The 16,112-nt window shown below is 26.9% G+C and overlaps 1 protein-coding gene across 3 annotated transcripts in view; it reads left to right on the plus strand.

Annotated features, from left to right (window-relative positions):
* LOC107437697 (uncharacterized) overlaps positions 1–16,112 on the plus strand; it is a 35,479-nt gene that overhangs the window by 17,899 nt on the left and 1,468 nt on the right. For all 3 annotated transcript variants that reach the window (XM_016049774.4, XM_043045865.3, XM_071186789.2), the window contains 11 exons: positions 1,145–1,275; positions 3,027–3,187; positions 5,061–5,115; positions 7,263–7,322; positions 8,647–8,731; positions 9,801–9,827; positions 9,999–10,074; positions 10,413–10,564; positions 11,456–11,662; positions 15,397–15,476; positions 15,566–15,644. In XM_016049774.4, the coding sequence (XP_015905260.1) occupies positions 1,145–1,275; positions 3,027–3,187; positions 5,061–5,115; positions 7,263–7,322; positions 8,647–8,731; positions 9,801–9,827; positions 9,999–10,074; positions 10,413–10,564; positions 11,456–11,662; positions 15,397–15,476; positions 15,566–15,644 (1,113 nt within the window). The remainder of the gene's footprint in view (positions 1–1,144; positions 1,276–3,026; positions 3,188–5,060; positions 5,116–7,262; positions 7,323–8,646; positions 8,732–9,800; positions 9,828–9,998; positions 10,075–10,412; positions 10,565–11,455; positions 11,663–15,396; positions 15,477–15,565; positions 15,645–16,112) is intronic.

The raw sequence follows: 16,112 nt of genomic DNA on the forward strand, positions 1-16,112 counted from the left end.
AACTCTTCCTTGAATTCTTTAGATACCAGAAGACAACTAGTACATGCCTTTGCCAGATATGAAGAAAATTTGTCCTCATCTCAGAAAATTTTTTAATAATCATTAAATTTTTAATTTATCATTTTCATTAAATAAAACAAGTAGTTTTTCTTATGAGAATAGCAACCCTGTTAATGAAAACGAAACTTTTTGGGAGCAAGTGATCTTTTAATTTAAAAAATTGGTGGTTGAGGGTACGTGGTCATTTTTTGAATTTTCAACATTTGCCAAAAACAATTAATCAAAAAATATGTACAAATGAGTATTCATTTTTTTTTTTTAATCTTCTACTTGTTTTTGTTAAATTTCGTGGAACTAAAAAAAAAAAATTCTCAGGACTTCGGCCGTCATGGAGAAACCTGAAATTGTCAAGGAATTTTATTTTGACTCTAAAGAACAGGAATTGTTGCATTTTTTTTTTCTTTTACAAAAATTATAAATTTCTCGTGTCATACCTGGAAATAACAGTCTCAGGTTATTGTGATTCGATTTAAATAATTCTAACATCTGTAGTAATTGTTTGTTGTGAAAATTACACATTTTTGTGAAACTTTTCCTTGCTTCCATCCTCATTCAATGATTTTTTTTTTGCTTACAAAATGTAAGATTTGTCTCTAGAAGTAAAAAAAATCTAAATTTCCCAATGAAAGAATGCTTAGTATTGATAAAATATCGTCTTAATTCATATAGAAATTTTCTTTAAATATCTAATCCTGGATTCGCCCTACTAATTTTGAATGTCTTTTTGTTTACTTAAAAAAAAAAAAAAATCGGTTGGTCGTATAGTGTTACCTGGTCTCTTCTAAAATGCTTTTTAATTTAGAATTGATTTGCTGATAAATCTGTGCCTTAAAATTGTCTCACAGAATTTCCACTGTACTATTGGTATTATTATTTATTGGTTATTGTTGTCGATTGTCAGATTGGATATTTATTCCCAAAAGGAAACTGAAAAAATTTGAGTTTATTTGTTAAACAACAGTGTTTTGAAATGTCAGCAGAAGCACTGCAAGTGTTTAGATATAAGAACAGGGCACACATTGCTGTACTTTTCTCTTTACATTTTTTAGATAACATTTATATAACTGATTTTATGTAATTTTAGGTATTTAGATTGCAAGAAAAAGCTCAATACAAACTTTTGCTCGAGAAAGTTGTAAAGCGACCCCCTCTTTATCAACCAGCTTTTCATAAAGAGAATTCTCAGACATCAACTATCCAAGTAGACTTGACTGAGTATGTATTCTTTTTTATATATATATATTTTTTTATAAAAAGATGGGGAGATAGCATGCACATTCCTAGAGTTTTTCTTTTGTATATCTAATGTAATGAAAGGAACACTAAAAGCTTGATCTTATTTTTTAAGAATTAGTATAGAAAATTAACACCAGAATTCTTAAACCTTTATAAAAGTTAAAATGAGCTTTAAAATATCTGAGAAAATGTAAAAAATTTTCTTCTCATTTTAAGATTGATCTGAATTTTTTAATTTTCTGTAATTATTCTTGTATGTACATGGAATAAAAGTTATGAAATCTTAACTATTGATATTTTTATGAGCCAGTGAAGAATATGTTATATAGCTTTTTTTAAAAAACTACTTTTAAAGTGTCAAAGCAAATGCTTAACTTTTTATTTAATTAAAATAATTTAATAGTTTATCTAAGTCCGGAATGTTTTTGAAAAAGTAAATGATGCAAACTTTGTTTTAATTTTCTCGGAGATAAAAACAACAAAAGATTTTTAAAATTTAAAATAATGATTAAAATAACAAATAGCTAAAAATTATGAGAAAATGGTGAGGAAAACACTAGCAAAATGCAATGCTTTGTTTTAATTTTTATTATTACAGGGATGGGATTTTTCCGTTTTTTAGCGGATTTCAGCCTTTTTTGCTTTTGTTGTTGAAATTAAATAATTATATTTCCGATTTGATATATAGATATAATATGTAAAAAAATTCAAACTACGTACCTGCCACCCCTTCGTCATATCTACTTATTTTAGCTTTTACGGGCAGAAATTTCTTAATTTTTACCCGTCCGCTAGAGAGCTCGTATTTTCGTAATCCGGAAGTTGCTGCATTTTAATATCGAACGTCAATTTTTGTATTTACCTGATTTAAAAGTTGCTCATTTTGATTCTTATTCACACAATTTAAATATTGTTCATTGCAATTCTTATTTACGAGATTTAAGAATCCAATATCACGATTTGTATTGAGGCGTTTTTAAAATTCTATGTAATGATTCGCATTCACACTAATTTGTCCTATGTCATGATTCGTTTTTGTGTTTGTAATATCCAACATCTATTTTTGTATTTACACATGATTTAAAAAACACATTGTAATTCGTATTTATGCGATTTGAAAATTACGCATCATGATTTGTATTTTTACATTTTTGAAATCCAATATCGAGTTTCATTTACCTGATTTCAATACTGTGATTTATATTCACACGATTCTAAAATCAAAGATCGCTATTTGTATTTGCGCGATTTTAAAATCCATTATTGCAATTCTTGTAAAATGTAAGTTTTTTTCTTGAATTAGTTACTATAAATGTGAAAGTTTTTCTATCGATGATTATTGCTATATGCAGGCATTACAACATCAGCAAAACTGGATGAGAAAATGTTACTTATATTTTTGCTATAAATCACGTAAGATTTACTCACATGAAAATTCAGCTTTTTTGCCTTTTGGCCAAGCTCATCACTGAGTTATGGGTTATTATCAACTATTCTGTTAGTGTGTTCAAATTTTTATTAAACTAAATGAAGCATTATTTTGTTAAATTTAGTTTAGTATTTTATGATATGAGTAAGAAATTGTTTTTAAGCACTACAATATAACAACCACATAATTTTTATTATTTTTTTTTTATCTAATGTTGGGATTAAACAAAGTTCCCAACTTGAGTAATATCTTAGTTTGAATTTCTTTATGATTCAAATGTTCATGTTTTTATTTTCAATAGAGATGATGATGTATCAAATACACGTTGTCACTTTAAAAAAGAAAAAGTTGAAGAGAATGTGAAAGACTTCTTAAGCAAGTACTACAAACCATGTGCTCTTGTTCCTTACTTTGATAAAAAGAATTCTCAACTGAATCACACTCAAAGTGTGTCTGAAAAGGGTAATTTGTATTTGAATATATTTTTGCATGTTGATTTTAAGTATTCCAAAGATATGTAAGGTGTTGAAAATACTAAAACAATAAGATAACAGCAGAATAGGAAAATGTCAGGGTGTTTTAATTAATCTTGAAAAATAGGATTAACCAAAATACCCAAAAAACTGTGGGATATAAGTTAATTTCAATTTGAAGTACCTAAAACTGATTTTCTTTTTTTTTTGAATAACTATTTATTTTTAACTGTAGTAGCAAAAATTTAGTTTTGTGTCATATTTAGGCATTACAAAAAATTAATAATAAAATTTATGCTTAATATCAATCTGGAAAAGTGAGAATTTTTTTTCAAAGAGTTTGTTGCAACTCTGAATAAGTTTAAAATAATCTTTAAAAAAGAAACAATTGTAACAGAAAGTTTGTTGTTAATCTTATTTCTCTTTACTAAAATTAGTTTGCCTCAATATACTTTGTTTTAAGCTCTTTTTTGTTTACATTTTCATCTCACAAAAGAAAGAAGAAGAAAAATATTTTCAATTTATTTTAAGTAGCTATTTCTATAGGCAGATCATGAGCAGAATACTCAGAATCATTACTAAAACAATGCTTATTTGTTCTTCTCAGGAGGGCAATGTTAAACTTTTTCAAGACAACCATGTTTAAAATTTCTAATTGTATCATTCAAAAAGTTATGAAAAGATTTCCACTCTTTTTTAGTACTCTTTCCCTTGTTTCATGTACTGTCTTTAGCTAGCACAATACTCTTGCAGTTGTCTTATCAAATGATCTTAATCTTTGCTTATGCTTACATTTGTCTGGCAGATTTTATGAATTCATTGTGAAATATTGATCTCTTTCAGTAAATTAACTGACAAAATTGGTTAGAAGAATTAGTAATAAAGTTTTGGAAAGAATTTTTTAGGTTTGAGAAATTTACTGTGAATGTGAAAATTGACAAATTTACATTTGTTCATTTAACTAAACAAATGTAAATTTTATTTTGTAAAGAAGTACTACACAATTGTTTACAAATAAATTAAGCGAAATAATGACTTAATGATGCATTTATTTAAAAATAGTTTTGAACACGGAAGTTTAGAATCTTTTTTAAAATACATATTTCATATTTATTTCTAATTTTGAGAAAACTGAAATGTGCTTTAATTTTATTTAGGATATAATATGATTTTTTATTTAGAAAATTCTCTTAATCTTTATAATTTAGATTGTAAATGAATTAGCACAAAAAAAAAACATTCAAAATATTATTCTCTGTGCATTAATTTGATATGGTTCTTGTTTTATTTTCATGTTTTTTTGCAGTATCATGTGTATAAATATTCAGGATGTTCTATAATGCCTGCCCTCAATTTTAATTTTTAAAATCTTAATAATGAAATTAAAAAATAATTATACACTAAGGATTGCAAATTTATATTTAAGCTATAATTAAAAAAAAAAAAAATGCTTTCAAATTGTAGCTTGCCCTAATGACAAAAAATGGACTAAAAACATAAAAATCTGTTTTGTTGCTTGGGGAAACAGAAGTTTAAAAGTGATAGTTAGAAACTAGCGAATTTTATTGGACAATGAAATTAGTTTTGATGTTTTTCATCTCACTTTCCTCATTAAATTATTTGACTAATTTTGACAGCATTTTAATTGTCTTTACTTAACTATTTTAGCAGAAATTTGTGTATGCTTGTTAGACTAGTTTTGTACGATAATTCCGAAAATGTCTATCAAAGACAATCATTACTGAATACTCTATATTTCATTTTACATTTACTGTATACTCTATATTTTATTTTTTTCGCACTCAATATTTCATTCCATGTTTATTTTCCACCAAATAAAAATTATTTTCTTACATTTGCAGAGTCAAGTGATGAAGAGATTCAAGTTATTGAGTATTCTGAACTTCCAAAATGGAAGTATGTTTCTTTTATTTATTACTTATTGTTTTAATTAATTTATAAGTTGTTTCCATTTTTGTAATTGTGTGTAATTTTTTCCTTTTTTTACTCGTCATCAACTCTCTTATAAAAGTGCTTTTTTTAATTTGAAACAATGACTTTTTTCTAGATCAGAGGTTTTCTAACTGATAATTGTGGATTGAAATTTACGAATTTTTATTCGAAATATTGTTTTATTTTTCTAAAATTCATAATCAGATGAAGACTTATGCGTTAACTCATTGTTATTTAGACAAATTTTTATCACTATGCTATGCTATTTCAGTATTTAAAATGAGTCTCATATATCTATAGATGGTTTGAGCAACTTTAGAAATCATTGGAGTAGCTTTGAAATTTCTTTAGAAAATCTAGTTTTGAAATTTCTTTTTCCTTAATGTTTTATTTTTTATCTTCACATTCAAAATACTTAAACAACATTTTTGCAAGAAATTCATGTATTTATCTATGATCAAGTACTATATTTTGAACTACTTTATTATATTTTTATTAAATAAGAAAAAAATCTTAAAATTTCTTTATACCTAGATAAAGTTATTATAGTAGATATAATTGTTAATGTCAATTTTTTAAACATAATTTTGATAGGCATATTTGCAACCAAACAAGGATATTTGATAAAAGTTTAATTTAGGCATATGTTCTATACATGACAGATGATATAAAATTTATATTTCTTAATGCCATGATCACGACATACAGTTTTATTTATCTATATACAGTAGAGCGCCGATTATCCGAACTGCTCGGTGCCGAACGTGGTTCGGATAATTGGAAAGTCGTCTAAAATCTGGTTTAAATTATTAATACTTATACACTAACTTCCCTTCGCACTTTTTCCATGCAGTTGTATCTAAAATAGCTCTGACGTGTTTAAAAGTCTTTTTTTTTTTTTTTTTTCAATTTTTAAATATTTCTTATTTATTTTTTTTTAATTTTAAATTTTTCTTATATTTCAGCTCTTTATATTTTTTTCCTCAATTACTGATTTTACCACATTTTTCTTTATTTTCCATTGCAAAAGAAATCCAGCAAAGACTTTTGTTTCAAAGAAGATGCTCTTTTTTGAGCAGCCATATCCCTTATTCTTTTTAAGTAAATCAACTGAACTGGATCAACATCATTTTGACATTCTAGCCAATTCATTACAATAACTAACGAATTGCATGCATCTATATGAGAAGGTACACTATCTTGAGCTTGATCGCCTGCTTCTTCATCTTCGTCTGTGGAGTTCCGATTTACATTCAAAATTTCAGCAACAGTTTCATTATCATTTGAAATCCTGGGTCGTATCATTAAAGTTGTAAATTAAATATGGTCTTCAGATGTAGTGGATATTATTTATACTAGGATATAATTGTCGATAAGTTAAAAGGTATTCAAAACTTTCGGACAGTTCAGATAATAAGGCTTCGGATAATCTGCGCTCTACTGTATATTTACTTTTCACACTTAAATACATTTCTCTTTGGTAATTTTTCTTTGCCATTCAGCTCTTGTGCTATGTATTTGAAAGATGCCAGATCAGTTGGTTGTTCTATGTTCTTGTACTTTGTAGTTTTTGACACAGTACTTCTTAGTCGGCTTTCGAATTGTGAAAAAAAAAAAATATATATATATTATTTGTTAAGTAATTTTGCAACATAGTTTGAAATGTATGTCTTCTAATTAAGATGTGGACAAAACCATATGATATATTACTTGGTTGAGGACTGAAATATCTTTAAATAAAATTTCTTCAGTTTCAAAAAATTAAAATCTAAACATTGAACTGTGAAGTTTATGATACTCATAGCCTCAACATTATTCATTCTATTTAATAGTAAAATTAAATGTTATAAAAAATATTTTTAAAAAAATAAGAAGAAAGAAAAAAATGAGGAACTCTTTTTATTAGAGAAGTTTTATTATATTTTTTATTTCTGTACATCAAATCATTTTTTTCCCACTAATTATCTTAAATTTTAAACTGACATGAAATATATTGTGATGTAAATTTATCTTAAAACCCTTGTTTGTTGTTAACTCTGATTTTTTCTTATTTTTTTTTCTTATGAATTGTATTAACTCTGATAAATGAATAAGAAATGTTTTATTTCTAGACCTAGAAAAACTTCAATGAAATGTGCTGGCCTTTTCTCTGATGCTTGGATTGCAGACTTGTAAGTTAACTTTAATTTTATATAATTTAGTTTTATTATTATTATTTTTTTTGTACAAGGGAGGAGAGGCAAAAATCTGAAATTGACAAGGAATTTTATTTAGACTCTAAAAAGTAGGAAAGTCGTATTTTTTCACTAAAACCTAAAAGATTCCTAGAAAATAATCAGTTTTAGAATTGCCAGTAACAGCAATCAGTTATTCAGATTTTTTACTCACATAATGTAATAATCGTCATTACAAATTTAAAAAAAATCTGCTTTTTTTTTATGGAAAATTGTATGGTATAGATAAAATACGGCCGTGATTTTCATTTAAATTTACCTGTTATATCAGGAAAAGTAAAGGATTTTTTTTTTCTGAAATTGAATGGGAATCCTAGAATTTGAATAAATAAAATCTTCTTTGAAAATGAGTGAAATCAGCTAAAAATTCAGAATGAGGTGCAGTTTGGTATAAGTAATATTTTCGAAAAAAGAAATGTAGGATTGCTACTACATGTGATTAGTAGTTTAAGCAAATTTTTAAAATAAATATCTTCTAAAACGTTCATTAACTGGTCATATTGACGGAGGTTCTAACAATTATAATTTATCCATAATTATTACAATTTCATAGTCAGGGTTACGGTTGAATAATAAAAATGTTTGGTCTGTACGAATTTTCATAATCTATTTAAAGTAATTTTTTTGCCCTTAACTACTAAGATTTATGAAATCTTATCTGCAACTTATTTAGGATAATTATTTGAAATCCTTAAATACTTCTAAAACTTAATCTTTCATTTTTTTAGAAGAAAGAAGGAATAATACTTAAATATGAAATGCTGTGAACAAAAGTTGGTAGGGGCTCAATCATAGATGATACAAAAAAAAAAATAAGGAATATTATATAAAAATAAGGAAAAAAATAACAATGCGCATATCACGCCTTGCATTTGTTTTTATAAGCATCGCATTGTAATTTGGGTTTCAAATCGGTTATATCGTCAACTTTCTCATAAAATAAGGAATATGAATAACTGAAATGTCTTTAAAAAAAGTTTCAACTCTTATGTTATTGTACTATACATGTGTGAAATTTTTCATTTTATACACATAAACATATACAGTGTAACTATTATTTTTGGCTCTACAAAATCTTTAAAATTATTCTAAGTGCATGAATATTATTTGCCGCTGTATCGATTTAAATCTTCAGAATATTTATTTTATTATTGTATCAGTTTTTTTTATTACAAAATTTAATTATAATTACATAAATTAAATATAATTTTAACCATATTGTATTTGTGGGCTAATGTTGTAGTTTTTTTTAATGTTATAGGAAAACTAGCATGATTGAAAAAACTGAAAAAACACTTCAGCATGTATATGAAAATGAGAAAAAAGTTCATCGTTTTAAAGCAAGAGTAAGTTTTTTGTTTTCCTATATCTTTGAAATTTCCATTAAATGTTGTTTCACTTTAAATAATGAACATAGCTTTTATGAGAATTTATTTTTCTCAATATTTTAATTTAATCCCCCTCAAAAAAAATTTTCTTTTTTCTCTGATTCCTACTTATGCAAACATGATTTAAAATTGAACTTTATGATCTATATTCACATTATTTAAAATAACTCATTGTAATCTGTATTTATGTATGGTTTTAAATTATTAATTACCATTCAAATTCATGTGATATAAAATCTACACAATCAAAGTATAAAAATAGAATTAAACAAAAATTAAGAACAAAATTTAATTTAAAAATATCAAAATGGAAAAGTGCTACTAAAACCAACATTATCTTAATTAAATCCTTTGTTTTTTACCAAACATTCACATTCTGAATAGAGGCAGGATGGATTCGGTTTATTTCACTGAAAATTCCATTTCAAAAGGCAGTCTCTTCACAAATTTCTGCTTAGTTAAAGCAACTTTTTTTAAAAACGCTATATCATTTTTACAAAATTACACTTAAAACTAGAACAAAATTTAATTTAAAAATATCAAAATGGAAAAGTGCTAAAAAGCAACACTAAAACCAACATTATCTTAATTAAATCCTTTGTTTTTTGTTTTTTACAAAACATTCACATTCTGAATAGAGGCAGGATGGATTTGGTTTATTTCACTGAAAATTCCATTTCAAAAAGCAGTCTCTTCACAAATTTCTGCTTAGTTAAAGCAACTTTTTTTTTTTAAACGCTATATCAGTTTTACAAAATTACACTTAAAAAAGGCTCTATCACTTTTGAGCTTAATAAGCTTGAGCAAAAACAAATCAAATCATTCATTAAGCATGTTCAGCATAATCAGAAATCCTTCAACAATGTAGGTAAATGTAAAGTAGTTTGGAAAATTTAAAAAAAAAAATGAAACTTAGATTTTCTTTCTGCCCAAAATACATCTCTTTTGTTTATATATATTGTCATTGCTTGATTGTGCATTTGTACAAAATTCATTTCAAAGTAGTAAAGAAAAATTATATTTTCAGAGAGAAGCTAAGACTGCTGAGGAAATGGTAAGTTAACAATATTTTAATTATAATGTTGCTATTCTTTAACTATAAAACCTAATTTTTTTTAATACTTTTTTTTTACTGTTCTAAAATTTTCCTCTTGAGTTCTATCTTCATTTTTAAAAAAGATACTTTTTGGGTGAAGTTTCAATTTTATACTTTTTTTTATTTTAGCGAAGACGTGAAGAGCAGCGCTTGGCGGGTTTTATATTTCCTGAAGATGTGGATATGGAAGTGGAAGTTCTTCCAGGTAAATACTCTTTTATAAAAAAAAAATCTATATAAACGTTTTTCATAGATCTGTATGTTGAAGGTAAAGGACACCCCATGTTCATTTATTTCTGAAATAGAGTTGACACTATGTCCGTGTTTTAAATTTTTTTACTCTATCTAGTGATATAGGGCGCTATATCCTGTCATAATAAATGGTGAAGTTTGGCAGTTTGAAGGAACACCATGTCCAACTTCCTCTAGTGGTAAAAGATACTAAAGCCAGCTCTTAAAAAATAAAATTTTTGTGACAGTGTCCTTTATCGCCAACATACAGAGTTATAACATGATTGTTAAAAATGTTCATTGTTTTGTTAGAAATCACTCCGGAAATGGATGCTATAATTGATAGGGCTTTTGCTCCAGCACCTTTGGATGAAAAGCTTAGCATTTTGGAAGTGCGGGAAACCCTTGAGATTGCAAGGAATGATGTAGCTACGTTAGCTCATCTAAACTGGTTGAATGATCAGGTAATTTTTTGTGTATTACTTCTAAGTGAAGGAAAAAAGTCACTCTCCGGAAAGCTCATGAAATCCCTTGTAGTTTAATTTTTAAAAAAATCTATATTTTTTTTTCCTTCCTCAATTTAAGTAAAAGCTTGACTTACCAGAATTTTTGTAAGGTTTTTCAATAGATTTAATTTAAAAACAACTTATTACATTTTTTGGACAACTTTGTGTTTGGACAAGTTTTTTCTCTTTTATTAAAAAAGAAACATTATTTTCACGCTTTGATTCAAGAAAACTTAAGTTTTAACTAAGATGCTTCACTTTTTTTCTGAAAAATACTGCTATTTAAAGAGTTTCATCATTGAAGCATCCAAAATTAGATGATTCTCGCACATTCCAGATGGCTTAACTTAAAATGAACTAGGTATCTAGGACTTAAACTTTTTTTAAGTGTTGAACATTTGCAACAGTTTAATGAAAAAGTTACTTTAAGCATAGGGTGTGTGGCGTGTTAGGATATGTAGGGTAATGTCATGTTTGTTCTGCTTAAAAATATTTTTTGACTTGATTTTAAAGAAAGAAAAAAAATTGTGGCGCATGATTTTAGAAGTGAATTTTTAGAATTGAATTGTCAAAATTGTTTAATTAGACTTTTTACTTTGTTAGAAATATATTGAAATGAACTTAGTAATTTTGCACAACCTTAAAACTGTAAGATGCACTTAATTCCAAAACTAGAACATAATTGGATAATGATTTCAAAATTGATTTTAAACTGTTTAATGAGTTACCCTTAAAGGTTGACGTTTTTATTACTAACTTTGCATTTGTTCAAATCAATCATAATTTTAAAAAATAAATTCTATGTTTTAATGTAACAGTATTCTTATCTTTTATATTTTATTCCTTTAGGTGATAAACTTTTATTTGGGCTTAATAGAAAGGAGAAGTAAATTGGATGGCTATCCCACTGTATTCTGCTTTAATTCTTTCTTTTATTCTAAACTGAAAAAAGAGGGTGCTAGTCGGCCACTTCTAAGATGGACTAGAAAAACAGATATATTTGCGAATGATCTCATTATTGTGCCTCTCCACTTAGAAATGCATTGGGCCTTATTAGTAAGTACTTATTTTAAAACTGAGCAATTGTGTCCTCATTCTCCCTAAAAGTGTTCATTTTTTTAAAAATATAGATGTTCCAATTTATACAATTCATCCATAATTATTGCAATCTTATGGTTGAGTAATAAAAATTATGGTTTTTGAGAATTTCTGCAATAATCTGTTTTCAAAATTTTTCCCCGTAACTATAGTGCGGTTTTGAGGAGAACTCCAGACCAAATGTCTGGGACTGTCTGCTGCTATGGTTACAAGCTACAGCACATTTCTCATGGGGGAATGAAGGTGTTAATTAGTTTACTCACGCTGACCTATGCAAAGAACAAGACAAAACTATTCACCCCTATTCGAAGTGACTTTTCCTCATAACCGCGGTACACACCATGACGCGCGACTGGTATCTGGTGGAGTTCTCCTGAAAGCCGCACTATACCAAGAATTGGGAATTTTTGTAGATTAAAATTTATCTGTGATATTTTTTTTTATCCCAGGGTTACCACAGGCGACTAAAATGCAGCTATTTGCAACTATTTTTGGCATGAGGCGACTATGGCAACTTTTTTTGCCTGAAAAGGTTTTAAAAAAAAGCAACTATTTTCAGGAAAAGGAGACTATTGGGAGACTTTTGTGTACTCCTAGCGATTATTTTTTTAGCATGACCTGGGTTGAAAATCTGCGGCCCGCGATAATTTCTGAACACACTGAACTTTATAAATATTTCCTAGATCAATTATTGATAAAGGGAAAATACTGCTAGAATATCAACTTTTATATAAAAATTATCACATTTGCCACCAGCTTGACTAAATGGATCGTGGTATATGACAATTAAGTCATTAACAAAAGTTTATTCATATTTTTTATGAATTTTTGTTCTTATTTAGGCAACTATTTTCATAGTTTTTGGCTACTATTTTCATGCTTTAAGCTACTAAAAGCAACTATTTTGTTCATTTTTTTCTGTAGCAACCATGTTATCCTTAAACAGTTCTAAAAGCAAAAAAATCAAATCTTTCCCCTTCCAACAAGTTTTATCGTCCTCCTTATAGAAAAGCGAAAGGACATAAACTGCAATCTAAAACGCTGTGATCAAAGGTTTCAAATGTATGATGATAAGAAGGCAATAAGAGCTAACTCTAATTTAAACAAGAACATTTATTCCAAGTAATCAAGTCAATTGTATCATTTTATAATGAAGTATAACTTTTTAGTTTTGTTTTGTGCCTTAATCTAAATCTTATTTTTATTTTTATTTTAAAAGTAAATTCAAGCACTGTTTATTAATATTATATATCTATATGAAAGTAAGTGGCATATACATCTTAAAATTATGCTAATTTGAATCTCCTAAATACTAACTATTAATATTTTTTTCGTACTTCTGATTATCAATAACTAATGTGAAAAGTTGGCACCTATAAAAAAAAAATTAAACAATTGAGCAATTTCAGATTCTATTTTAATTTAGTAACATCATGTAAATGTTACTTTTTTTTTTATTTAAAAGTAAATTCTGCATATTTTTATTAATATTATATACCTATATGGAATTAAGTAATATATGCATCTTATAATTATGCTTTCAGTTTCATTATCACTAACTATCTGTATTTTTTTGTTATCGTACTTCTGATAGCTAGTGTAGAAAGTTGGCTCCTCTGAAAACATATTAAACAAATTAGACAATTTCAGTTTCAATTTCTCAGACTGTCATATAAAACATTTAAGTGATGATTTTTTTAAAAATATTATCTTATTAGAGTTTTTATTAAATGAAACTAATAATTAGTAGGTCATTCACTAATTTAGATTTTTTAACTAACACTTTTGACTGTTTAGCCATACATCACATATCTTTGTTACTTAGGAATGTTCATAAATTTTTTAGTTATAAAACTTTTTCTGATTTTTTTTTTTTAAATCTATTTAAGGAAGCATTCATTTACAACACATAAATATTTTAAACTTCTGATTATAACTTCTTCCAATTAAATACTTCTTTCAGGAAATTCAGAGATTCATTTTGTGAGATGAAGGAAGTTTTGAAATTTAGTTTTATTTTATGTTTGATTTGGAAATAATTACAAAAATTTTGTATGGGTAACTGAGGAATTGTCCACTAACTTGTTTTTGTAGTATGGCATTGTGTCTATTGAAATCTATTTCAATGGTTTAAAAAAATCTTATAAGTCTATTATTACATTTTAAATTTAATTTAAAAAAAATTGTAATACGTTATTCAGCTACTACTGTTCAGTCTCTTTAAAAGACTTCTAACTAATGTTTCTGTTCCCCTCTCTAGATTATGAATGTCTGTTTAAGAGGTACACTGTACAAAGCCTAAATTCAGAAATCTTTCTAACCAAACAAGTTATATAAACAGTGTTCCACATTCTCATATCATGATACTATTCAATTAATACCTTAAAAAAGAATATTAACACAGTCTTAAATTTGTGTCAGATTGTCTATGTATTCAATACTGAGCCAAAATTTTTATTTTCATCTTGACAAGTTTCTTTTTGAAAATAAATTACTTGGAACACTAACACTGGGAATGCCTCCACTGGTTTTCCAGTGGGTGGTAGAAGGGAAATAAAATACCTTCCGCGAACCAACAGGTAGAAGTCCAACCTCTCGAGGCAATGGCGAACCCCTCTATGACGTCGGAGGTGTGGCCAGGGCTGTGCTCCATTTCTTCGGTCCCATTTGAATTGTACTTTTCTGCACTTGTCAAGCGACAACAACAAACAATTCTGCTTAAAATGTGCAATATCTTTAAGAATTCACCAGCATACTCTTCATGAAGAATCATGCTCCCATGAGAAAATAATTAGTGATTAAACAAAATTCTTTCATTTCAATAGAATGTATCATTGATGAGATTTTTTAGCGTATTTCCACTTGTCTTTTGTCATACGAAATTCAGCCTTTTAATCAAAAATTGCAATTCTTTAAAAGTTTCGGTTTTTTTTTTTTTAATAAATATTCCACTTTTTCTGAAAATTAAGTCATTTAAATAAAATACTTATATTTATGCCCAATTTTAATAGTTAAGCAGAAAATTCAAACTATGACGCTCCATTTTGCATTTTTACTTATTTTAGCTATTTTCTCCGCTTTTATGCACAGAAAATAAGATTTTCCGTATTTTTACCTGCCGCAAGATAACTTTTATTTTTGTAATTCAGACGTTGCTGGTTACGATTCTTATTTACAATATTTAAAAATCCCATAACATCAATTTTCGTATTTACCTGATTTAAAAGTTGCACATTGCCATTCTTATTCAAGTGATTTAAATATTGTACATTGCTATTCTTATTTGACAGATTTAAAAATCCAATAGCGCAATTTCTATTTGACAGATTTAAAAATCCAATAGCGCAATTTCTATTTATGCGTTTTCTAAAACCCTATTTAGTGATTCATATTCACTTTAGTTTAAAATCCAATGTCGTGATTCGTTTATGCAGTTGTAATATGATACATAGATTTTCCTATTTATACATGATTTAAAAATTAGACATTGGAATTTGTATTTACACGATCTAAAAATTATGCATTATGATTTGTTTTTTCGCATATGTGTATTTATTCATTCTTGGATGTCCTCTTTTTTACTCTCTGACCACTATTATCCCTAATATTTCCTTTGGGTTTTTCACATTGTGTATATCAACTGTTCTTTATTGAATTGCTCTTAATAAAATGATGATTTTGTCTTTGACTAGGTTGTTGACCAGAGATGTAAAAAGTTGAGTTATTATGATAGCATGGGTAATGGTGAGGGAGCATGTCTAAAAATAGTTGAGTAAGTACATTATGTTTTAAATATTAATGTTAATCACTAAAATTTGTTTTTACTTGTAATAGTTGTGAAATTTTTTGTTTCTTTTTCAGAGACTATCTTATAGCTGAAATGAAAGATAAAAAGAAAACTGCTATGCAGCCAAATACTTACAGTTATGAAATTGTGAAGGTAAAATAATACTAAAAAAAATTATTATTGGTTGTATTCTGTATTTATGAAACCAAGTGATAAATTAATATTGTTGGAATATATGTAATTAAATTAGGATAAGAGATTCTTATTGATTAATTCCAAATATCCACTTTGTTTTTCAAAGTTTTTATCATTTACCAATTTTTTTTTAATTTCATATATCTGAAGATATTAAAAAGTAACCACCCTGACAGAAAGTCTAAAAACTAACCTAAATTAACTTTATACTCATAAAGTGTGAAAGATTAAGTAAAATGTTGGGGTTTCCAATGTGGCGTATAAAGAGTGAATCACTAATTTTCATAAAATTATATATTTGCTCTGTTTAAATAAGGTTCCTATGACCACTTTCATATTATCTAAATATTTCTCTTATCCCCATGAAGCAATATTAAAATTTAAGTATGGTTAAGTAGTAAATTTACTGCTCGCAAAATAGTTGAC

This window comes from Parasteatoda tepidariorum, chromosome 9 (assembly GCF_982258835.1).
Source record: "Parasteatoda tepidariorum strain Cologne lab strain chromosome 9, Ptep-v5.0, whole genome shotgun sequence".
NCBI lineage: Eukaryota > Metazoa > Arthropoda > Arachnida > Araneae > Theridiidae > Parasteatoda > Parasteatoda tepidariorum.